The sequence below is a fragment of the Rhinopithecus roxellana genome, chromosome 13, assembly GCF_007565055.1.
Source record: "Rhinopithecus roxellana isolate Shanxi Qingling chromosome 13, ASM756505v1, whole genome shotgun sequence".
In the NCBI taxonomy this organism is placed as follows: domain Eukaryota; kingdom Metazoa; phylum Chordata; class Mammalia; order Primates; family Cercopithecidae; genus Rhinopithecus; species Rhinopithecus roxellana.
The window spans coordinates 116975480-117001365 of NC_044561.1; the positions used below are offsets into that span (position 1 = coordinate 116975480).

At 45.5% G+C, this 25886-nt stretch overlaps 1 protein-coding gene and 1 pseudogene across 4 annotated transcripts in view; both read left to right on the plus strand.

Annotated features, from left to right (window-relative positions):
* IFT52 (intraflagellar transport 52) overlaps window positions 1–21418 on the plus strand; it is a 59671-nt gene extending 38253 nt beyond the window's left edge. For 3 of the 4 annotated variants that reach the window (XM_030915576.1, XM_010384295.2, XM_030915577.1), the window contains 4 exons: window positions 9234–9321; window positions 10445–10553; window positions 16672–16817; window positions 21134–21418. In XM_030915576.1, coding sequence (XP_030771436.1) covers window positions 9234–9321; window positions 10445–10553; window positions 16672–16817; window positions 21134–21181 — 391 coding nt within the window. In that variant the 3' untranslated portion in view covers window positions 21182–21418. The remainder of the gene's footprint in view (window positions 1–9233; window positions 9322–10444; window positions 10554–16671; window positions 16818–21133) is intronic. The other variant, XM_010384296.2, reaches the window with a different exon arrangement.
* A 2019-nt stretch (window positions 21419–23437) lies between these two features.
* Window positions 23438–23884, plus strand: LOC104678884 (annotated as a pseudogene).
* Window positions 23885–25886: the final 2002 nt, after the last annotated feature.

Genomic DNA, 25886 nt, shown 5'->3' on the forward strand with positions numbered 1-25886 from the left:
TGACAGAGCAAGACTCCATCTCAGAAAAAAAAAAGGAAGAAATAGAAAAGCCAAAAGAAGAGATGGAAAAGCAGTAGCCAGTGTGAGATGAAGAAAATCAAGTGCATGGTATTCTGAGAGGCAAGTAAAGAAAGTCTGTCAAGATGGAAAGGGTCATCAGCTGTGTCAGTTACTTCTTATGGGTCCAAAAAATGAGGGCTGAGAATTTATCTTTGGATTTAGCAACATGGAGGTCACTGGTGATCTAGACAGAGTCTTTTTTATGAGATGGTGAGGGTGAAAGCTTATTTGGAGTTGGTTTAAGAGAGAATTGGACATAACAAATATAGATAGCTTTTTTGAGGTATTTGCTACAGAGAGGAACAGAGCAGGGGCAAGGACCAGGGTCAGTAGCTAGCTGGAAGAAGTAAGGTCAAGAAGGTGTTTTTTTAGATGGAAGAAGTCATAGTGTATTTTTATACTGGTGGGAATGTTCCAGTAGAGAGAAAAATGGATAATGTAGGCGAGAGTGAGGAAAATGGCTGAGGTGAAACACGAGATAAGCAAGAGACAATGGGAAAGGGGGTTTGGTAAGTGGTCTTCTTAGCTCCTTTTTTTTTTTTTTTGTTTAAGACAGGATTTCACTGTTGCCCAGGCTGATCTGGAACTCCTGGGCTCAAGCAGTCCTCCCATGTTGGCCTCCCAAAGTGTTGGATTATAGATGTTAGCCACCATTCCCAGCCTGGTCTTTGCTTTTATTTTTATTATTTCATATATATATATATGGTCTTTTTTTTTTTTGGAAATGCAGTCTCATTCTTTACCCAGACTGGAGTACAGTGGCATGATCTTGGCTCACTGCAACCTCTGCCTCTCAGGTTCAAGTGATCCTCCTACCTCAGCCTCCCTAGTAGCTGGAACTACAGGTGTGCACCACCACACCCAGCTAATTGTTGTATTTTTAGTAGGGACTGAGTTTCACCATGTTGGTCAGGCTGGTCTCTAACTCCTGACTTCAAGTGATCCACCCGCCTCAGCCTCCCCAAGTGCTGAGATTACAGACACGAGCCACCATGTCTGGCCCAGTCTTAGCTTTTAGACAGGAGCATGGATTATTCAGTCAGTAACAGATGGGAAACATGGGTGCAGACCCTGGTGGATGAGAAAAGTTGTTGACTGAAGATTATGGAAGTTCTTAGGACTTCAGTCTTTTTGATGAAATAGGAAACAAGATCATCAGCTAAAAATTGCCAAAGAAGCCGGACACGGTGGCTCACGCCTGTAATCCCAGCACTTTGGGAGGCCGAAGCGAGCAGATCATGAGGTCAGGAGTTTGAGACCAGACTGGCCAATATGGTGAAACCCCGTCTCCACTAAAAACACAAATATCAGCTGAGCTTGGTGGCACACACCTGTAGTCCCAGCTACTCGGGAGGCTGAGGCAGAAGAATCACTTGAACCCGGGAGGTGGAGGTTGCAGTGAGCCGAGATTGCACCACTGCATTCCAGCCTGGGTGACAGACAGAGTGAGACTCCGTCTCAAAAAAGAAAAAAATAATTGCCAAAGAGATAGTGGAGATTTAGGAGAGAAGGCATATGTTAGGCCTCTAGGGGAATGGGAGAGGGATTGGACAAGGTTCCTGTGGAAGGATTTACCAGGCAACATTAAAGGCCCACTGGAGGTTGGAGGTTTTGGATCGAAAGTTCTACAAGCCAGTAGGGTGGTATGTTTTCCTCCAAACTTGTTTAGCTGTGTGGCTACAGGCAGGGTGGGCCCAGACATGGATTTAACTATTGTGATTTTGTCAAGCAAGTGGTGTAAAGAGGAAGGGGCAATATCTTTTGTAAATGCCCAGGAATTATTTAGTTGCCTGTTTTAGTATAAACAGTAACTGCTATGTATTGTTGTTTTAATTAGCTTATTTTGTAAAACCTTGTACGTCATATCCAAAAGCTCTGTTGTCGACTTAAGTTTTTTTGTTTCTGTTTTTTTTTTGAGACAGAGTCTCGCTGTGTTGCCCAGGCTGGAGTGCAGTGGCGCGATCTTGGCTCACTGCAAGCTCCGCCTCCCAGGTTCACACCATTCTCCTGCCTCAGCCTCCAGAGTAGCTGGGACTACAGACACCCGCCACCATGCCCGTCTAATTTTTTTGTATTTTTAGTAGAGATGGGGTTTCACCATCTTAGCCAGGATGGTCTCGATCTCCTGACCTTGTGATCTGCTCGCCTCAACCCCCCCAAAGTGCTGGGATTACAGGTGTGAGCCACCATGCCCGGCCTCGACTTAAGTTTTACAGACATTGAACACCCACTTTCTTCCAAGAGCCTGCAAATACTACCACATTTACTGTTTACAACAATTCTGAAAAGTAGAGAATAACTCCGTAGTTAACTTCTAAGAAGCTGAGGCTTGGGACAATTTGCTCTAAGTTAAACAGCTACTAATCAAGCCCTGACTAACAATTGTCCTTAGCTCCCCTCTCATCTCCCCTTCCTTCAATATTAATAACAACTAACATTTATTTTAGTTAATAACGTTTATTTATCAGGTAGCAAGTACCATGGTATGTTTCGTATGTACTTTGCTTTATCATGTAACAACCACAGTGAGGTTGTTATCTCCATTTTACATCTGAGGACACTGAGGCACAGAGAAATTAAGTGATTTGCTCAAAATCACACAACTAGTTTTCATTGGGACCTGAATTTGAAGCCAGGCAATTTTAACTCTGAATCTTGGAGGAAATTATCTGAAAATTTGTTACTGTAGGAGGTGAGGGTGCTTTTAAGAAACAGCAGGACCAAAGCCTCCAGAGCTACCAGGGTATGGCATCTCCAGCACCCCTTCCACAGGTGACAGTCCAGTTACAAATCCTGTAGCTCCTGGCTGCATGTTTGGCTCTTAACTTGCTTGGTTTTAAGCTCTCGTGTTCTCTTCCTCCTCTGCAGCTCAGGGCTTTTCTTGGAATAAGAAAAGATACATCTGACCACTCCACTAGCCAGTTGCAGTCTGACCAGCTTCTGCTGTTTTGGCCTAATTCTCCCCTGATATGTTTAAACCAGGTCATTATGATAACTCTTCAGTGTTAAATGAAGGATTAATTGGAACTGCCTACTGTCTTAGTGTCAGCAGAGCCAAATAGTGGATGTTTCAGAGACTTAGACAACTCTTGTATTTGTCTTACATACCACAGCAGAGGCCAGTAGTTACTGGCTTCTGTTGTCTATATGGTAAGCTCAGATATTTTTATTTGCTAGTAACATCTTTCAGTAGTTTATGTTTTCTGAGTTAAAATTCAGTTAGGCCGGGCATGGTGGCTCAAGCCTATAATCCCAGCACTTTGGGAGGCCGAGATGGGTGAATCACGAGGTCAGGAGATCGAGACCATCCTGGCTAACACGGTGAAACCCCGTCTCTACCAAAAAATACAAAAAAACTAGCCAGGCGAGGTGGCGGGCGCCTGTAGTCCCAGCTACTCGGGAGGCTGAGGCAGGAGAATGGCATAAACCCAGGAGGCGGAGCTTGCAGTGAGCTGAGATCCGGCCACCGCACTCCAGCCCGGGCGACAGAGCGAGACTCCGTCTCAAAAAAAAAAAAAAAAAAATTCAGTTAGGCTTTAAATATTTATGTCAACTACAGGGTGTTGTTCTGAAGTGATTTCATTTGTCCACTGGGTGTTTATCAGTGCCTGTGGAGTATGAGGTAGAGGCAGATGGTGTGGAGTCCCTGCCCTTAGAGTTCATGGATGGGCTGGGGCTTGAAACATAGAGTGGTAAAACCTCATGCAGTGCCAGAGGTCAGGCCATGCCGGAAAGATCTAGTTCAGCGCCGTTTCACAGATTTATATTTAGCTTTGTCATCTGTTCTTCCCTTGGTTTTAAGATTAGTTTCTCCAGTCCCCTACCCAGCTCCCATCAAGCCATGTTGGCTAATGGTAGGAGGATAATTAGGGCAGGTGGTGAGCAGAGTGGAGGAAGGGAAGACTTAATGGGACAAAGCCTTTGCTCCAGCACAGTCAGCTCTCTCGGGGGACAGAAAGTGGAAATAAATTCATAGCTGGGGTAGCCAAGGCTAGGACTCAGCAGCAGGATTCTTTGTGAGCAGGTAGTAAGAACTTTAGTTTAAAACTGCCCCTAATCACTTTTGATTTGGGGGCAGACTGAATTAAAGATTCTGGTTGGCAGAGATTGGCTACGTCTGATTCTCATCTTGCCTTTGTCCCATCTTAACCATATAACTTTGGGAAGCTACTGTTTATCATTCCTATACCTCAGTTTCTTCTATAAGAGATTTTATACCCACTTTCCACAGTTGTATTGAGGAGTAAATGAAATAAGTTTAAGTGCCTAGCACAGGGTTGGCATAACACATGGCGTGTAGCAGGTGCTCGATAAAAGTTATTTCTCTTCCCTCTGTGGAGATCTGCTGCTCAGTGCTAGGAAAGATTCTCCCCAAGCACCTAGAAATAGTGGAGGAGGTGACAGCGGTGAGCTCAGCTAATCGTCTTTCTGCAGTCACAGACCTCACTGGTAGAAAAAGCTGCCGTGGTCTCTGCCCACTCGTTGGCATTTGGTTTTCTAGCTTAACTTTGAAGGGTCCACAAATAAATATACAAGTTAAGCTGGATGACAGTATTTTACTCTGCCTCTTCCCCAGAAAAGTTTAGCCAGCTTAAAAAATTGTGTACAATGCAAAAGGATAACATGAATATTTGAGAGAATGAAGGCAAAGGAGAAGCCACAATAGAAAAATAACACAGGGGTAAGATGAGCTCTCAGCTCTGTAGGCTCACTCCTAACACCGATCCTCTGCTGGAGTCACTCTGGCTGGCCTGCTGTTCTGTCAAAATGCCGGGCACCCTTTTGCCTGTTCTTGCTGTTGCCTCTGCCAGGGACACTTTTGAAGACAACTGCATGACTTCCCCCCACCGTCACTCAAGGCTCCTCTGACAAGCCGCACTCCATGCCCTTTCCCTGTCTCTTTCTCCTCTGATTTGTGTGTGTGTGTGTTTTAGACGAAGTTTCACTCTTGTTGCCCATGCTGGAGTGCAATGGCGTGATCTTGGCTCACTACAACCTCCGCCTCCCGGGTTCAAGCAATTTTCCTGCCTCAGCCTCCTGAGTAACTGGGATTACAGGCATGAGCCACGACACCCAGCTAATTTTGTAGTTTTAGCAGAGACGGGGTTTCTTCATGTTGGTCAGACTGGTCTTGAACTCCCGACCTCAGGTGATCCGCCTGTCTCGGCATCCCAAAGTGCTGGGATTACAGGTGTGAGCCACTGTGCCTGGCCTATTTGTCGTCTTAATACTTACCAGTTCCTGACATCATTTTTTTTTTTTTCCTGAGACAGAGTCTCACTCTGTCTCCCAGGCTGGAGTGCAATGGTGCCATCTCAGTTCACTGCAACCTCCGCCTCCCGGGTTCAAGCAATTCTGCCTCAGCCTCCCGAGTAGCTGGGATTATAGGCATGTGCGACCACACCCAGCTAATTTTTGTATTTTTAGTAGAGACGGGGTTTCACCATGTTGGCCAGGCTGGCCTCCAACCCCTGACCTCAGGTGATCCACCTGCCTCAGCCTCCCAAAGTGCTGGGATTACAGGCATGAGCCCCTGCACTTGGCTAGTTCCTGACATCTTACTAGTTTTTTTGTTTAGTGTGTGCCTCCCCTCCCCCTACAATGTAATGGCCTGCCTTGGCATCTTCTTTTACTGTTGGTGTACTCCTCCTGTGTAGAACTGCCTGGTACATAGTGGATATTCAGTAATTATTCATTGAGTGAGCACACACAAGTGCATATCGTACAGATCTGTTTACTTGCCAGAAACAGACTTCAGATTTGACTCCGTGTCTTAATGGTGAAAAGAAATTTAAAAAAACCACAGGAGTTACAAGATTCACTGTGTCCATCAGGCAAAAACAAAAAGCTTATTTAGGAGAAACCTGATATGAAACTTGAAATGTTTCTTTTCAGTTCTCAATGAGTAATAATATATGATATGGTAGAGAAGATTCCTGAAAGGATCATTACATTATTTATAACAACACATTTTATCTGTTTTTAATTTGGACTTTATTATGTTCTTAGATTTATCTTTTTAAAAGTCAAAATTGGCCGGGCTTGGTGGCTCACGCTTGTCAATCCCAGCACTTTGGGAGGCCAAGGCGGGCAGATCACCTGAGGTCGGGAGTTCAAGACCAGCCTGACCAACATAGAGAAACCCTGTCTCTACTAAAAATACAAAATTAGCTGGGCATGGTGGCGCATGCCTGTAATCCCAGCTACTCGGGAGGCTGAGGCAGGAGAATTGCTTGAACCTGGAAGGCAGAGGTTGCGGTGAGCCAAGATTGCCCCATTGCATCCAGCCTGGGCCACAAGAGCAAAACTCAAAAAAAACAAAAGGTCAAAATTATGTATCTTTCAAGTCATGTATTAACTGTTATTTGTAATCCACTATGATTAAGACAAAATTTGGGGCTGAGCACAGTGGCTCACACCTGTAATCCCAGCACTTTGGAAGGCTGAGGCGGGTGGATCATGAGGTCAGGAGTTCAAGACTAGCCTGTCCAACATGGTGAAACCTCATCTCTAGTAAAAATACAAAAATTTGCTAGGTGTGGTGGCATGCGTTTGTAGTCCCAGCTGCTTGGAAGGCTGAGGCAGGAGAATTGCTTGAACCTGGCAGGCAGAGGTTGCAGTGAGCCAATATCGCGCCACTGCACTCCAGCCTGGGTGACAGAGTGAGACTGTGTCTCAAAAAAAATAAGTAAATAAAAGAGAATTTGGCTGCCTTAGGTGAGCAGTTAACACCAATCAAAAGAAAATTTAAGATTGAAGTAGCTGTAAAGAGTGATGAAGACCCTTATTCCCAGGAAATCATTTTCCATCTTTGGACAAATCTCAATACCAGAAACTGATTTAAGAAGAAAAGGCTGGCTCACACATGTAATCCCATCACTTTGGGAAGCTGAAACAGTAGCATCTGTTGAAGCCAGGAGTTCGAGATCAGCCTGGGCAACGTAGTGAGACCTTGTCCCTACGAAAAATTTTTTTTTTAATTAGCAAGGCATGGTGGTGCACATCACTCCAGTACCCGCTCATAGTCCTGGCTACTCAGGAGGCTGAGATGCGATGATTGCTAGAGTCCAGGAGTTCAAGATTAAAATGAGCTGTGATTTGTACCACTGCACTCCAGCCTGGGTGACACAGTCAAAATTTATTTCAAAAGTAAGTGTTTAGATTGTGGTTTTTGTGCATAAATGAAAAAAATAAAAAAATAGAAGAAGAAAAAAGATAAAGCACATAATACTTTAAACATATTGATGCATATGAGTGAGATGGGAAGAATAAATTCAAATTTCAAAGTTGAAATTAATATAGGTATTATTATTTTGGAAGGGGAAATCTCAAACCTTTACACTAAATCAAAGAAAAAAGTCAGAATTTCTACCAGTCACCAAAGAAAGTGAAACACTACATATCTACATGAGTATCTGAAACAGAAACTAGACTAACTGCCATGAAATTAAATTTCATTAAAATATTTCATTGAAATCTCATTGAAATACGTTAACATACTCTGATCTAAAATGAAAAAGGATTTAACTATGTAATCTATGTAAGTTAGAATGCATATTCTATTTAGAGAGTTGATTAAGTAACATTTTATGAGGTTTTTGTTTTTAACTTTTAAGTTCAGGGGTACAAGTACAGATTTGTTACCTAGGTAAACTTGTGTCATGGGGGTTTGCTGTACAGATTATTTCATCACCCATGTGTTAAGCCTAGTATCCATTAGTTATTTTTCCCAGTCCTCTCCCTCCTCCCACCCTCCAACCTTCCATAAGCCCCAGTGTGCATTCTCCCCTATATGTCTGTGTGCTCTCATCATTTAGCTCCCACTTATAAGGACATGTGGTAGGCTGGGCATGGTGGCTCACGCCTGTAATCTCAGCACTTTGGGAGACCGAGGTGGGTGGATCACAAGGTCAGGAGTTCAAGACCAGCCTGAACAACATGGTGAAACCCATCTCTACTAAAGATATAAAAATTAGCTGGATGTGGTGGCGCGTGCCTGTAATCCCAGCTACTTGGGAGGCTGAGGCAGGAGAATTGCTTGAACCTGGCAGGCGGAGGTTGCAGTGAGCTGAGATCGTGACTGGGTGACAGAGCAAGACTCTGTCTCAAAAAAAAAAAGAAAAAAAAAAAGGATGTGTGGTATTTGGTTTTCTGTTCCTGTGTTTGTTTGCTAAGGATAATGGCCTCTAGCGCCATCAATGTCCCTGACAAAGGACATGATCTCATTCTTTTTTTTTTTTTGAGACGGAGTCTTGCTCTGTCACCCAGGCTGGAGTGTAGTGGCGCCATCTCGGCTCACTGCAACCTCCGCCTCCTGGGTTCACGCCATTCTCCTGCCTCAGTCTCCCAAGTAGGTGGGAATACAGGCGCCCGCCACCACGCCCAGCTAATTTTTTATGTTTTTAGTAGAGACAGAGTTTCACTGTGTTAACCAGGATGGTCTTGATCTCTTGACCTTGTGATCCGTACACCTCGGCTTCCCAAAGTGCTGGGATTACAAGCACGAACCACTGCACCTGGCTTTTTTTTTTTTTTTTTTTTTTTTTCTTTTTGAGACAGAGTTTTTGCTCTCTTGCCCAAGCTGGAGTGCAATGGCATGATCTCTGCTCACTGCAGCCTCCACCTCCTTGGTTCAAGCAATTCTCCTGCCTCAACCTCCCGAGTAGCTGGGATTACAGGCGCCAGCCACCACACCCAGCTAATTTTTGTATTTTTAGTAGTGACAAGATTTCACCATGTTGGCCAGGTTGGTTTCAAACTCTTGACCTCAGGTGATCCACCCACCTCGGCCTCCCAAAGTGCTAGGATTATAGGTGTGAGCGACTGCGCCCAGCCAATCTCATTCTTTTTATGGCTGCATAGTATTCCATGGTGTATATATACCACATTTTCTTTATCCAGTCTATCGTTGTTGAGCATTTGGGTTGATTCCATGTCTTTGCTATTGTGAATAGTGCTGCAGTGAACATATGCATGCATGTGTCTTTATAATAGAATGATTTATATTCCTTTGGGTATATACCCAGTAATGGGATTGCTGGGTCCATTGGTATTTCTAAAAATAGTACTGAACCACTGTATTTCATGGAGAACAGCACAGTGTGGTCAGTTAGACATGCTGTGCTATGGTGTCTTGTCTTGATCCCTGCTTTTTTGTTTGATTATGAACACAGGGCTCACGAGCAGCTAAATGTGAAGCATGAACCGCTCCAGCTCATCCAGCCTCAGTTTGAGACGCCTCTGCCAACCCTTCAGCCTGCGGTGAGTAGGTGTGCTTGGGGGATCCCACTGCAGAGCCCCACTGTTGCCCTTATCTTGTCAGCAGGCCTTCACCGTGGTCCCTTCCATGTGCCATTTGTGGCACTCCTTGTGGAGTCATAGTGCTCTGTCTCTAAACATGCATGGACACCTAATTTGTTAATGTTCTATAGAGACTTCCAAATTGAGGAATCAAGGATATGGAGCCTTCTGGCTATTAAACATTTCCCATTCCCATCTTGTGGGGTTGGAGGGCATATATGAGATTTCTTGGATAAAAAGGAAGAAAACTGTACTGCCATTCCAGGTGTCAGGGCCTGATTCATAGCATAATTCTCACAGCCCAGGGGATAGTTATGGTTATGTGTGTAAATAGGTTATTTTTCAACATTTCAGTCCAATATTCACTCAGCTTGCCTTTAAAATTACCTTGTCTCACCACATTCTGAAATGTTATGAGCCAGTTGGCTTGATCTTGCTTGGTAGCTTGAAATTGGCCATGGTGAGAGGATTTACATTACAGATAATGGTGAATGCTACAAAACAGGCTTTCAGTTTTGTTTTGTTTTGTTTTGAAAGTAGTTAAACATTTACCCGCATACCATTGGTTCATACCTGCAAAATCTGACTCCAAGTTCAATACTTTCTACACTAATCTGCATCTGGTTCTCCAAATAACTTCCATCCCTAAAAACTTATGATTAAATGAGAAAAAAGTTTTACAATCAAATGTTCAACACAAACCTAAGTCCCAAGCTTTGTGTCATCGTTCTGAGTTAATTAGTGTTGGTATGTCAGCTTGGTCAGTTTAGTGGTAATTAGAGCTGGTTCCACTTGATTGTTTACAGTGGGCTAGTAATCTTTCTTGATATGGGTCTCATGGGTGAGGGTAGACGAGGTGATGGGAGTTTGGGTATTTCATCCTCAGGGAAGAGCTGAGTTACTGTTCTGTAGGGATTTCCATGTGGTGCGGTTCCCAACTGAGGAATTAAGGATGTAGACTTCTTATTCTCCTTGTGTCTTGTCACTGTTAGTTATGACTTTGGACAACCTCTTTCTTGAGAGACTTTATTTCCTTTACATTATCCTCCCAGCATTTCTAAATGATGACTTTATTTCCTTTTAGGTTTTTCCTCCCAGTTTCCGGGAGTTACCACCTCCACCTCTGGAACTATTTGATTTAGATGAAACGTTCTCCTCTGAGAAGGCACGGCTGGCTCAGATTACCAATAAGTGTAAGTTTGGCCAACTTTTTTTTTGAGATGGAGTTTCACTCTTGTTGTCCAGGCTGGAGTGCAATGGTACGATCTTGGTTCACTGCAACCTCCGCCTCCCAGGTTCAAGTGATTCTTCTGTCTCAGCCTCTCGAGTAGCTGGGGTTACAGGTGTGTGCCACCATGCCCAGCTAATTTTTGTATTTTTAGTAGACACGGGGTTTCATCATATTGGTCAGGCTGGTCTTGAACTCCTGACGTCAGGTGATCCGCCCACCTCGGCCTCCCAAAGTGCTGGGATTACAGGTGTGAACCACCACACCTGGCCTAAGTTTGGCCAACTTTTAAACTTTGTTTTCTCTTATGAGTTTTATTTAGTCATGAATTTCTGAGGATCACTATGAGAGAAAGCTTAAGAGTTTGTTTAGGGAAAACAAAATATGAATAGGAGTATAAACTTCATTCTTATTTATGTCATGTAAATAATGTTGGTTGTTCTTCTCAAGGCTATTTAGTTCAGTGAATAAGAACATAGTGCCAAGCAGAAAGCCAAAGATCTCAGCTTTGATCCCTGTGAGTCCTTAGTTCTGACCTATTGAGAGACCATAGAATTAATCTTGACCCTGGCTGCCACTTAGCAAATCTCAGTCAGTGGTCATAGGAGCAGCTAAATAAGGAAATTGAGTCAGGGCCCAAAGAATCATAGAGACTTCAGACTGGACAGGATCTGAGAGAGAGCCAAGTGTGCCCACCTTGACATGTGGATGAAGAAATAAGGCCCCAGGCCACACAGCTCCATGATGAGTGGTCCTCCTGACTTTTGGTCTTGGGCTGCTCCCGACATGAATTGCCTCCAACACAGCAAATGGCTCTGCATATATATGCTCAGAGGCATAAAATTAGCCATCCACTTTGAGGCAGTGGCCCCACTCCTGGAAGTCTAATCTAAGGAGATTATATATATATATTTTTGAGGACAAAGTTTCACTCTTGTCGCCCAGCCTTGGATACAATGGTGCAATCTCGGCTCATTGTAACCTCCGCCTCCTGGGTTCAAGCGATTCTCCTGCCTCAGCCTCCCAAGTAGGTGGGATTATAGGCGCCCACCACTACACATGGCTAATTTTTGTGTTTTTAGTAGAGATGGGATTTCACCATGTTGGCCAAGCTGGTCTAAAACTCCAGACCTCAGGTGATCCACTGGCCTCAGCCTCACAAAGTGCTGGGATTACAGGCATGAGCCACCACATCCAGCCAACTTCTACACTATTTATTTTAAAAATACAATAAACTCAAGAGGCTGAGGTAGGAGGATCGCTTGAACGTAGGAATTTAAGACCAGCCTGGGCAACATAGCAAGACCCTGTCTCTAAAAATATATTTTAAAAAATAACAATTTTTAAAAATAGAAAAAACTATAAATTTGGGAATAGCTTTAATGTCCATTAGCAGAGGAATGGTCGTAAACTGCATCACAATCATTTGGTAGGAGAATATGTAGTCATTATAAAAGAGGTTCACAAAGGCTAGGGAATGACTCATATGACACAGATAAAATTTAAGAGAGAAGCCTGAATGAAGGAAGCAAGATACAAAACTGCATGTACAAGAGGATACCAGCTATGTCAGCAACATCTGTATGTGCCCAAAGCCCAGAAAGAAGTAAGCAAAATGGAAATAGTTCAGTGTAAACAAAGACCTTTACTGCATCTCTATTCTGTGCCAGGCATTGCTGTAGGTCCCGGACAATCAAAAATGAGTAGTACATAGTGATTAGTCCAGGAGGAATCACAGAACAGTGAAGAAGCAGAAGCTTTGATTTGGCATTTCTGTTTCTAGCAACTGTCCTATGGAAATCCTTGTGGAAATGCAAAACAAAATATATATAGCTATATAGATATTAATTATAGCATTCAAAAAATTGGAAACAGTCTAATGGTCCATACATTAGTAGGGGGATTGGTTTAAAGGTGTATGAAATAAGCCTGGGTCACATAGACCCCATCTCTACAAAAAAAAAAAAAAATTGCCTGGGCGAAGTGGATCATGCCTATAATTGCAGCACTTTGAAAAACCAAGGCAGGAGGATCAGTTGAGGCCAGGATTTCAAGACCAGCTTGGACAACATAATGAGACTTTGTCTCAAAAAAACAAACCAAAAAAAGGGCTGAGTGTGGTGGTTCATGCCTGTAATCCCAGCACTTTGGGAGGCCAAGGTGGGTGGATCACCTGAGGTTGAGAGTTCAAGACCAGCCTGACCAACATGGAAAAACCCCATCTCTACTAAAAATACAGAATTAGCTGGGCGTGGTGGTGTATGCCTGTAATCCCAGCTACTCGGGAGGCTGAGGCAGAAGAATCTCTTGAACCCAGGAGGTGGAAGTTGCCGTGAGCCGAGATGGTGCTATCGCACTCCAGCCTGGGCAACAAGAGTGAAACTCCGTCTGAAAAAAAAAAAAAAAAAAAAAATTTAAGCAGCCAGGTGTGGTGGTGCACTTCTGTAGTCCTAGCTACTTGGAAGTCTGAGGTGGGAGGATCACTTGGGCCCAAGTGTTAGAGGCTGCAGTGAGCTATGATACACCATTGCAGTCCAGCCTGGGTGACAGAGGGACCCTGTTTCTGAAAAATAAATAAATAGAAACGAAATAGAATATTACATATCTGTTAAAAGAAAAATGTAGCCTGGGCACAATGGCTCACACTTGTAATCCCAGCACTTTAGAAGGCTGAGGCAAGAGGATCACTTGAGACTAGCCTGGGCAACAAACACAGTGAGACCTCTTCTCTATAGAAAAATAAACAAAATTAGCCAGGCATGGTGGCTCACTCATGTAGTACCAGCTACTCAGGAGGCCCAGGTGGGAGGATTGCTTGAACCTAGGAAGTCAAGGCTGCAGTGAGCTAAGATTGTACCACTGCATTCCAACCTGGTTGACAGAGCAAGACCCTGTCTCAAAAAATAAAAGAAAAGGCCCGGCGCAGTGGCTCACTCCTATAATCCTAGCACTTTGGGAGGCCAAGGCAGGTGGATCACAAGGTCAGGAGTTCAAGACCAGCCTGGTCAAGATGGCGAAACCCTGTCTCTACTAAAAATAAAAATAAATTAGCTGGGCGTGATGGCAGGTGCCTGTAATCCAAGCTACTTGGGAGGCTGAGGCAGGAGAAGCGCTTGAACCCGGGAGGCAGAGGTTGCAGTAAGCCAAGATCATGCCACTGCACTCCAGCCTGGGTGACAGAGTGGGACTCTGTCTCAAAAAAAAAAAGAAAAAAGAAAAAAAATGTAGGGCATAAACTTTGACATGGAGTGTCCATAATACATCATTAAATGTGATCCCATTTTTGTGAAAACTTATATTTACACACAGAAGCAGACATAACAATAATAATTCTAGGTAGTTGGTGGCGATAGAACTAGGATGAAAGATTGTTACAGCTGTGGGTTTGAATGTCTTAGTAAAAGACATACATTTCTATCATAACTTAAAAATGTAAATCAGAGGGAGAATAAAGAAATTACAGCCGGGCGCAGTGGCTCACGCCTATAAGCCCAGCACTTTGGGAGGCCAAAGCAGGTGGATTACTGGAGCTCACGAGTTCGAGACCAGCTTGGGCGACCCCACCATGCCTGGGGGATTTTTTCGTATTTTTAGTAGAGACAGGGTTTCACCATGCTGGCCAGGCTGATCTCAAACTCCTGACCTTGTGATCCGCCTACCTTGGCCTCCCAAAGTGCTAGGATTACAGGCGTGAACCTCCACGTCCGGCCGTTTTGTTTTGTTCTGTTTGAGATGGAGTCTTGCTCTGTCACCCAGGCTGGAGTGCAGTGGCGCAATCTCGGTTCACTGCAATCTCTACCTCCCCGATTCAGGCTCAAATACAAAAAATCAGCCAGGTGTGGTGGGGCACACCTGTAGTCCAAGCTACTTGGGAGGCTGAGGTGAGAGGATGGTTTGAGCCCAGGAGGCAGAAGTTGCAGTGAGCTGAAATCATGCCACTGCACTCCAGCCTGGGTGATAGAATCAAACCTTGTCTCAAAAAGAAAAAAATGAAAGAAAGAAAGAAATTACAGTATAATGGGCCGGGCATGGTGGCTCACTCCTGTAATCCCCGCACGTTGGGAGGCCAAGGCAGGTGGATCACAAGGTCAAGAGATCGAAACCATCTTGGCCAACATGTTGAAACCCCATCTCTACTGAAAATACAAAATTTAGCCAGGCATGGGGAAACATGACTGTAGACCCAGCTACTTGGGAGCTTGAGGCAGGAGAATTGCTTGAACCTGGGAGGCGGAGGTTGCAGTGAGCTGAGATTGCACCACTGCACCCCAGCCTGGCAACAGAGTGAGACTCCGTCTCAAAAAAAAAAAAAAAAAAAAAAAAAAGGAAATTACAGTATAATGTGAGAAGGGCAGTAATGGCTGTCCATCCTACATGTAGGGCTCCAGAGGATGGCTTCACAGAGCTATGTTGTTGGTGGAATTATGGGTGATTTTTTTCTTCTTTAATTTTATTTCTATAATATTGTTTGTTTCTTGGGGTTTTGTTTTGAGACTGAGTTTTGCTCTTGTTGCCCAGGCTGGAGTGCAATGGCGTGATCTCGACTCACCACAACCTCAGCTCACTGCAACCTCTGCCTCCCAGGTTCAAGCGATTCTCCTGCCTCAGCCTTCCTGAGTAGCTGGGATTACAGGCATGCACCACCAAACCCGGCTAATTTTGTATTTTTAGTAGAGACAGAGTTTCTCCATGTTGGTCAGGCTGGTCTCGAACTCCCGACCTCAGATGATCCACCTGCCTTGGCCTCCCAGAGTGCTGGGATTACAGGCATGAGCCACCACGCTCAGCCTTGTTTTGTTTTTGAGATGGAGTCTTGCTCTGTTGCCCAGGCTGGAGTGCAGTGGTGCAATCTCAGCTCACTGCAACCTCTGCCTCACAGGGTCAAGCAGTTCTCCTACCTCAGTCTCCCGAGTAGGGATTACAGGTGCACCCCACCATGCCTGGGGGATTTTTTCGTATTTTTAGTAGAGACAGGGTTTCACCATGCTGGCCAGGCTGATCTCAAACTCCTGACCTTGTGATCCGCCTACCTTGGCCTCCCAAAGTGCTAGGATTACAGGCGTGAACCTCCACGTCCGGCCGTTTTGTTTTGTTCTGTTTGAGATGGAGTCTTGCTCTGTCACCCAGGCTGGAGTGCAGTGGCGCAATCTCGGTTCACTGCAATCTCTACCTCCCCGATTCAGGCTATTCTCCTGCCTCAGTCTCCCAAGTAGCTGGGATTACAGGCCTGCATCACCACATCCGGTTAATTTTTGTATTTTTGGTAGAGATGGGGATTTGCCATGTTGGCCAGACTGGTCTTGAACACCTGACCTCAAGTGATCTGCCTGCTTCAGCCTTCCAAAGTGCTGGGATTACAGGTGTGAGCCACCACGCCTGGCCAATACAATATTGTTTTAGTAAATGCTATTTTTAATTACCCCATATGCTTTTCTCATAGTGATCTTTGTTGCATTCAGGGAATAATTTGATTTCCTACTCTTTCCTGTTCTTTCTAATGTAGGAATACTAGATCTGAGGAATAGGAAAGCCAGTACCAGTCCAGTTTTATTCTGATTAGGAGTGTCACACTTCTGTCCTAATTTATAAAAGCAACACATTAGAGAGCGCTAGAGTTTTTCAGTGTTGAAATCCTGTAGTCATATTACTTTAGGAAGAGATGAGTGATCTTTTTTTTTTTTTGAGACGGAGTCTCGCTCTAGTCTTCCAGGCTGGAGTGCAGTGGCCGGATCTCAGCTCACTGCAAGCTCCGCCTCCTGGGTTTACGCCATTCTCCTGCCTCAGCCTCCCGAGTAGCTGGGACTACAGGCGCCCGCCACCTCGCCTGGCTAGTTTTTTTGTATTTTTTAGTAGAGACGGGGTTTCACCGTGTTAGCCAGGATGGTCTCAATCTCCTGACCTCGTGATCCGCCCGTCTCGGCCTCCCAAAGTGCTGGGATTACAGGCTTGAGCCACCGCGCCCGGCCGTGAGTGATCTTAGGAAATGTGGAAACATGATAGGGCATACCTGAAACACACTAAGTCTGTACTTTGGGAAGGGCAGAAGTTAAGAATTAATCTAACTACTACTACAACTGTCTTAGGTACTGAAGAAGACCTGGAATTCTATGTCAGGAAGTGTGGTGACATTCTTGGAGTAACCAGTAAACTACCAAAGGACCAACAAGATGCCAAACATATCCTTGAGCACGTCTTCTTCCAAGTGGTGGAGTTCAAGAAATTGAACCAGGTGCAGAGCCTACAAGGCATAGCGTAGTGGGAGCCCCTCCAGTACTGATATCATCCATGAACTGTGGTTGTCATGTTTTATGATGTTGATTTAGCCTGCAAGTATTTATTGAGCATCTACTACGTGAACAAAACAGACAATAATCCCTGTACTTATGGAACCTATGTACTAGCTGGACGATATAGACAATAAGCAATAAACATAAGTGAGTCACATAGGATGCTGGAAAATGGTAAGTGCTTTGGTATAGAAGTAGTAGAGGCCAGGCACAGTGGCTCACGCCTGTAATCCCAACACTTTGGGAGGCTGAGGTGGGCGGATCACCTGAGGTCAGGAGTTCGAGATCAGCCTGGCCAACATAGTGAAACCCCCTCTCCACTAAAAATACAAAAATTAGCTGGGTGTCATGGTGCATGCCTATAATCCCAGCCACTCGGGAGGCTGAGGCAGGTGAATCACTTGAACCCGGAAGGCGGAGGTTGTGGTGAGCTGAGATCGCACCATTGTACTCCAGCCTGGGCAACAGAGTGAGACTCTGTCTCAGGAAAAAAAAACAAAACAAAAAAACACACAGCTGGGTGTGGTGGCTCACACCTGTAATCCCAGCACTTTGGGAGGCCGAGGCAGGTGGTTCACCTGAGGTCAGGAGTTCAAGACCAGCCTGGCCAAAGAGAGATGGTGAAACCCCATCTCTCTTTTTTTTTTTTTTTTTTTGGAGACGGAGTCTCGCTCTGTCGCCCAGGCTGGAATGCAGTGGCCGGATCTCAGCTCACTGCAAGCTCCGCTTCCTGGGCTCATGCCATTCTCCTGCCTCAGCCTCCCGAGTAGCTGGGACTACAGGCGCCCGCCACATCGCCCAGCTAGTTTTTTGTAGTTTTTAGTAGAGACGGGGTTTCACCGTGTTAGCCAGGATGGTCTTGATCTCCTGACCTTGTGATCTGCCGTCTCGGCCTCCCAAAGTGCTGGGATTACAGGACTTGAGCCACCGCACCTGGCCGAAACCCCATCTCTACTAAAAATATAAAAATTAGCCAGGTGTGGTGGTACATGCCTGTAATCCTAGCTACTAGGGAGCCCGAAGCAGGAGAATCTCTTGAACCCAGGAGGTGGAGGTTGCAGTGAGCCAAGATGGTACCACTGCATTCCAGCCTGGGCAAGAGAGTGAGACTCTGTCTCAGAAAATAATAATAATAATAATAGAGTTGGGTAAGAGGGATCAAGTGTGCTGAGTGTGGCCATGATGACTGGTGAGTATTAAATAGGGCAATCAGGGTGGGCCTCATTGCAAAGTTGTATTGGAGCAAAGACTGACGGTGTTGAGGGACTTAGCCATGCAGGTTTCTGGGGGAGGAGTGTCCCAGGCGGAGGGGAGAGCTGTGCAGAGTTCCTAAGGCTGGGCTGTGCCTGGTATGTTTGACGAACAGCAGTGATGCCAGTGTGACAAGAGAACAGAGGAAAGGATAGAGCAGTAGAACATGAGGTTAGAAATCATCTTTCTCAGGCCAGGCACCGTGGCTCCCACCTGTAATCCCAGCACTTTGGAAGGCCAAGGCAGGCGGATCACAAAGTCAAGAGATCGAGACCATCCTGGCCAACATGGTGAAACCCCATCTCTACTAAAAATACAAAAATTAGCTGGGCATGGTGGTGCATGCCTATAGTCCCAGCTACTCGGGATGCTGAGACAGGAGAATTGCTTGAACCCGGGAGGTGGAGGTTGCAGTGAGCCAAGACTGCGCCACTGCACTCCGTCCAGCCTAGTGACAGAGCAAGACTCTGTCTCAGGGAAAAAAAAAAGAAAGAAATGATCTTTCTCTGATCGAGGACCAATAACTTTAAAATTATCCCTGGCCTTGTTTTTTCCATTCCTTGACAGGATTTCAAAAATTGAATGCCCAGCCAGTGTTGGTAAATAGGCATTCATACCCTACTGATGGGAGAATAAGTTGGTTCCACTTGTCTGGAGATATTTTTATAATACTGTTGAAAAGCCCTAAAATGTATGTACCTTTGACCCATTCTAATCTTCAGAGTTTGTTTTAATAATATAATTCTGAATATGTGCAGATTTATCAACCAGGAATCTCAGTGCAGCATTATTTTATAGAAGAAAAATCTTCGTCAATAGGGAACTGGTTAAGGGTACATCCATAAGATTAAAAATGTTTTTAAAAATCTTTGGCTGGGCATGGTGGCTGACCCCTGTAATCCCAGCACTTTGGGAGGCCGAGGCGGGTGGATCACTAGGTCAGGAGTTCAGGATCAGCCTGACCAACATGGTAAACCCTCATCTCTACTAAAAATACAAAAATTAGCCAGGCGTGGTGGCATGCGCCTGTAATCCCTGCTACTCAGGAGGCTAAGGCAGGAGAATTGCTTGAACCCGGGAGGCAGAGGTTGGCAGTGAGCCGAGAACGTGCCATTGCACTCCAGCCTGGGAGACAGAGCGAGACTCCATCTCAAAAAAATAAATAAAAAATAAAAATAAAAATGTTTAAGGACTTGGGCCAGGCGCTGTGGCTCACGCCTGTAATCGCAACACTTTGGGAGGCCAAGGTAGGTGGATGGATCACTTGAGGTCAGGAATGCTAGACCAGCCTGGCCAACACGATGAAACCCCATCTCTACTAAAAATAAAATATTAACTGGGTGTGGTGGCCTGTGCCTGTAGTCCTAGTTACTCAGGAGGCTGAGGCAAGAGAATCGCTTGAACCTGGGAGGCGGAGGTTGCAGTGAGCCAAGATTGCACCACTGCACTCCAACCTGGGCAACGAGTAAGACTCAAAAAAAAAAAAAATTTAAGGACTTGGGAATACATTCATGATACAGTAAATATGGGGCAGGGAGAGACTAAAGAACAGTATATAGAGAGATTCTACTTTCTTTATAGAATACACACAATACATAGAATTATTTCGCATAATAAAAAAAGAACATAAAGATATTTATCCTTGGGGCCGGGCACGGTGGCTCACGCCTGTAATCCCAGCACTTTGGGAGGCCAAGGCGGGTGGATCACGAGGTCAGGAGATCGAGACCATCCTGGCTAACATGGTGAAACCCCATCTCTACCAAATTACAAAAAATTAGCTGGGTGTGGTGGCGGGTGCCTGTGTCCCAGCTACTCGGGAGGCTGAGGCAGGAGAATGGTGTGAACTCAGGAGGTGGAGCTTGCACTGAGCCGAGATCGTACCACTGCACTCCAGCCTGGGCGACAGAGCGAGACTCTGTCTCAAAAAAAAAAATTTATCCTTGGGCTGGCACAGTGGCTCACGCTTGCAATCCCAGCACTTTAGGGGGCTGAGGCAGGTGAATCATTTGACCCCAGGAGTTCTCGACCAGCCTGGGCAACAGAAGCTCCATCTCTATTTAAAAAAAATACAAAAAATTAGCCAGGTGCGGTGGTCTGCGCCTGTAGTCCCAGCTACTTGGGAGGCTGAGGTGGGAGGATCACCTGAGCCTGGGGAGGTTGAGGTTGCAGTGAGCCGTGATCATGCCACTGCATTCCATCGTGGGTGATAGATTGAGACCCTGTCTTAAAAAAAAAAAAAAAACATAGTGTTTAATTTTTATTTTCCTTCATTATAATAATCTCTATAGTGACTGTGTCACTTTTGCAGCAAAAAAAGAGTGTTTTGTTTTTTAATGTAAGTAGGCAAAATTCAAGCTTAGGATTTTAGATGCTGAGTGGGAAGACCAATTAGTTTTTGAGCCTCTCCTGGAAGGAAGCTGGCTCTGACGGATGCTCATTTGACAATGTTTCACTTTCCATCTCTAGCATGGTGCTGGAGGCTGGGGCCGTTGCAGTGAACAAGATGAGTGCAGTCCTTGCTGTCCCTCTCAGAGCTCTGTGTAGCGGGAGACAGGAGTGTATGGGCAGTTACTGTGGTCTAAGTGCCATCCATGAAGGGAACCCAGAGATGAGGGTTTTGATGTGGCTGCTCAGCAGTGAATGATGGGATGGGTATGATGTGAGCAGTGAATGATGTAGGTTCCCAGCAGTACTCACTCTGGTGGCATGCTAGAACAGGCACCAAGGCCAATGTAAGAAGTCTGGTGTGGTCTTTGCACCAGTGCTTTCAACTCTGTTTGTTACTCATCATGGTGGGTGGTGGGCAGTGGTCACAAGCCCTGCCCTGGTGTAGGGCAAAAGGATCAAAATTTGATCCTTGGGTTGGATTCAGCCCTAAAGCCAGATATTATGTATATGTCCTAATTAATGAAGATTCAGAATCTCTAAATTCCAAAGCACTGAAGAGTTTACATTTCAGGCTTTATACTGAAATACTAAAATTCTGTCTTATTCTCTCATCCAGGAACATGACATCGATACAAGTGAAACAGCATTCCAGAACAATTTCTGAAGACCATGCCTCTTGAAGCTTTTTCTGCCTCCTGACTCTCTCTTTATCAACTATTTTCGAATTGTTCCTCAACTCCTTATCAAAATTGTTTATACACTCTTTCCTCCATGAGCTATGAAAGGTATATGCATCTTCTGTAATACCCAGATAGGTATAAGATTTTTCACAAAATCCTTATGTAAGATACATTCCATTTTTAAAAATTAAATGTATGGTTGCATCTCTTTTTATACCCTATGAAACAGTCTTTCATTGCATTTTTTTTTCAACCCCAGTTCTGGATTTGAGTCTTTTATCAAAGACATAAATAACTCTCAAGCTTGTTGTAAATACTGTACAGCTTTCTGGACCGGTTGAAAGGATACAACACTGGCTGGGCACGGTGACTCACGCCTATAATCCCAGCACTTTGGGAGGCCGAGGAGGGCGGATCACTTGAGCATGGGAGTTTGAGACCAGCCTGGCCAACGTGGTGAAACCTGTCTCTACTAAAAATACAAAAATTAGCCAGGTGTGATGGCACGAGCCTGTAGTCCCAGCTACTTGGGAGGCTGAGACAGGAGAATCACTTGAATCTGGGAGGCAGAGGTTGAGCCGAGATCACGCCATTACACTCCAGCCTGGGTGACAGTGAGACTCTGTCTCAAAAAAGAAAAAAAAAGGTGGGGTTGCCAGGTGCAGTGGCTTAGGCCTGTAATCCCAGCACTTTAGGAGGCCGAGGTGGGCGGATCACAAGGGCAGGAGATCGAGACCATCCTGGCCGACACGGTGAAACCCCATCTCTACTAAAAATACAAAAAATTAGCCGGGCTTGGTGGCGGGCACCTGTAGTCCCAGCTACTCGGGAGGCTGAGGCAGGAGAATGGCGTGAACCTGGGAGGCAGAAGTTGCAGTGAGCCAAGATCGCGCCAGTGCACTCCAGCCCGGGTGACAGAGCAAGACTCTGTCTCAAAAAAAAAAAAAAAAATCCTGAATTTCAAATGATTTCTTCTTGGTAAAGCTCTGTTCATAGGCTTCCATTCTTTCCCATACTCAAACCCTAGTACACGGCTTATTCAGAGTTGCCAACCAGGGCAGAGTACTGGGCAAGGGGAGGCCACTCCAGGGGCAGAATTTGGGGGCTCTAGCTCAGAGCTGGGAGATAAGCAGCTAGAGGACAGGCCTGGGGAGTGCTGTAGCAGTGTGTTCCGAATACATCCCCAAAATGTATTCAATGATTGTCTCCCGACCCAAATACTCTCTTATCCTGTGGGCCTGATGCTCCTCCCATTGAGAGGTGGGGTCTCTGTTCCCTCCTCTGAATCTTTGAATCTGGCACCGTGGCAGAAGTGATGCTGGTGACCTCTGAGGCTAATTCATAAAAGGCTATACAGCTTCTGTTCTCTTGGGACATTCACCTTTAGAGCACAGGTCTCCATTTAAGAAGTCCAAGGCCATGTAGATAGGCCGGGGATAGGTGTTCTGACCAACAGCCAGAGATCTCAGTCTATATCAGCATCTTGGTATAGATCGCTTGCCAAACATGAATGATGATACCTCCAGATGATTCCTGGCCCCAGCCATCAAGCACCTCAGCCTTTTGCCATCCCAACTGAGGCCCCAGATGTCCTAGACCAGAGACAAGCCATCCATGCTGCGTTCTTTCTGAATTCCTGACTCCCAGAATCTATGAATATAATAGAATGAGAGTGAAGGTGTGCCCTCACTGCCATTTTGTTATATTTGTTTTTATTTTTATTTTTATTTGTTTTTTTGTTTTGTTTTGTTTTTTGAGACAGGGTCTCATTCTGTCTCCCAGGCTGGAGTGCAGTGACGCAATCTCAGCTTACTGCACCCTCCGCCTCCCAGGTTCAAGTGATTCTTCTGCCTCAGCCTCCCCAGTAGCTGGGATTACAGGCACATGCCACCATGCCTGGCTAATTTTTTGTATTTTTAGTAGAGACAAGGTTTCACTATGTTGACCAGGCTGGTCTCAAAATCCTGACCTCAAGTCATCTACCTGCCTCGGCCTCCCAAAGCGCTGGGATTACAGGCATGAGTCACTGCGCCCAACCTTGTTTTTGATTTTTTCGAGACAGGGTCTTGCTCCGTCTCGAAGTACACTGGTGTGATCATAGCTCACCGTAACCTCAACCTCCTGGACTCAAGCGATCCTCCTGCTTCAGCTTCCTGAGTAACTGGGACTACAGGTGTATGCCACTATGCCCAGCTAATTTTAAAAAAATGTATTTTGGGTCTTTCGTCTGAGCCACCAACATGCCATCCAGACTGAGGAAGACCCAGAAACTTTGGAGCCACGTGAGCCACGGCCACAGCTGCATAGGCCAGCTCCAGAAGCACCCCGGAGGCCACAATAATGCTGGTGGAATGCATCACCACAGGATCAGCTTCAACAAATACCACCCAGGTTACTTTGAGAAAGTTGGTATGAGGCATCACCACTTAAAGAGGAACCAGAGTTTCTGCTCAACTTGCAGCCTTGACAAATTGTGGACTTTGGTCAGTGAGCAGACACAGGTGAATGCTGCTAAAAACCAGTCTGGGGCTGCTCCCATCATTGATGTGGTGCGATTGGACTACTACAAAGTTCTGGGAAAGGGAAAGCTCCCACAGCAGCCTGTCATCATGGAGGCCAAATTCTTCAGCAGAAGAGCTGAGGAGAAGATTAAGGATGTTGAGGGAGCCTGTGTCCTGGTGGCTTGAGGCCACATGGAGGGAAGTTCATTAAAAGCTAACTACTTAAAAACAAAACAACGCTGGGCGCGGTGGCTCAAGCCTGTAATCCCAGCACTTTGGGAGGCCGAGACGGGCAGATCACGAGGTCAGGAGATCGAGACCATCCTGGCTAATACGCTGAAACCCCGTCTCTACTAAAAAATACAAAAAAAACTAGCCGGGCGACGAGGTGGGCGCCTGTAGTCCCAGCTACTCGGGAGGCTGAGACAGGAGAATGGCGTGAACCCGGGAGGCGGAGCTTGCAGTGAGCTGAGAGCCGGCCACAGCACTCCAGCCTGGGCGGCAGAGCAAGACTCCGTCTCAAAAAAAACAAAAAAACAAAAACAAACAAAACAAAACAAAACAAAACAAATAGGCCGGGCGTGGTGGCTCACGCCTGTAATCCCAGCACTTTGGGAGGCCAAGACGGGCGGATCACCTGGTTGGGAGTCTGAGACCAACCTGACCAACATGGCGAAACCCCCCATCTCTACTAAAAATATAAAAAATTAGCCAAGTGTGGTGGAGTAGTCCCAGCTACTCTGGAGACTGAGGCAGGAGAATCGCTTGAACCTGGGAGTCGGAGGTTGCAGTAAGCCGAGATCTCACCATTGCACTCCAGCCTGGGCAACAAGAGTGAAAACTCTGTCCCAAAAAATAAATAAGCTTTTTAAAAAGTATATATATATATTTTTTTTGGGGGGGGGGGGAGCTGGGCATAGTGGCTGGCTCATGCCTGTAATCCCAGCACTTTGGGAGGCCAAGGTGGTACGATTGCTTGAGCCCAAAAGTTTGAGACCAGCCTGGGCAACATAGCAAGACCCAGTCCGTCTCTATTTATTTTTATTTGAGACGAAATTACAGACATCATAGTACTTTACCCCTAAAATAAATCAATACCTATGAAAATAAATATTGCCCAGGCTGGTCTTAAACTCCTAACCTCCAGCGATCCTCCCACTTTGGCCTCCCAAAGTGCTGGGATTACAGGCATGAGTCACTACACCTGGCCTTAAAATGGCAGTTGTAAGCCACTGATTTGGAGTAATTTGTTATAGAGCAATAGGTAACTGGAATAAACACCTATAAAATCTTACAAGGAACTTTTTGGTTCTATCTGAATCTAATCCAACTTCCACTTTCACTTTTCGAAAGGATAACTGAGGTCTAGTTGGGGAAGAGACTGGCAATCTGCCTACTAACCAGGAGTTTCTCCCACCATGCCCTCCTGACCAAAAAGGTGCCTTGGAGGAAGCAAGGCCTGTTCTACCACAGGGTCAGTAGGCTTTTCCCCGTCATCCACGGATGGCTTGTGGCAAGGATATATATTTTTTGTCCAATTTATGTGAAAACTTTGAATCTAATTGTGTGTTCTGTGAATTGGGGTGATGATTATTGTTTATAGAGCATAAGCCAAGTTTTATATTCTACAATGCAAACAGGTACCTGTTTCTAAATAGAACTGTTTACATTCAAAAAGACTTTGAGGGCTGTGCATGGTTGCTCACGCCTGTAATCCCAACACTTTGGGAGACCATGGCGGGCAGATCACTTGAGGCCAGGAGTTCAAGACCAGCCTGGCCAACATGACGAAACCCTGTCTCTACTAAAAATACAAAAAAAAAAAAAAAAGCCGTGCGTGGTGGTGCACGTCTGTAATCCCAGCTACTTGGGAGGCTGAGGCAGGAGAATCCCTTGAACCCCAGAGGCAGAGGTTGCAGTGAGCGAAGATCGCATCACTGCACTCAAGCCTGGGCAACAGAGCAAGACTCCCTCTCAAAAAAAAAAAAAAAAAAAAAAGGCCGGACGCAATGGCTCATGCCTGTAATCCCAGCGCTTTGGGAGGCTGAGGCGGGCGGATCACGAGGTCAGGAGATCGAGACCATCCTGGCTAACACAGTGAAACCCCCGTCTCTACTAAAAATACAAAAAATTAGCTAGGTGTGGTGGCGGGCGGCTGTAGTCCCAGGTACTTGGGAGGCTGAGGCAG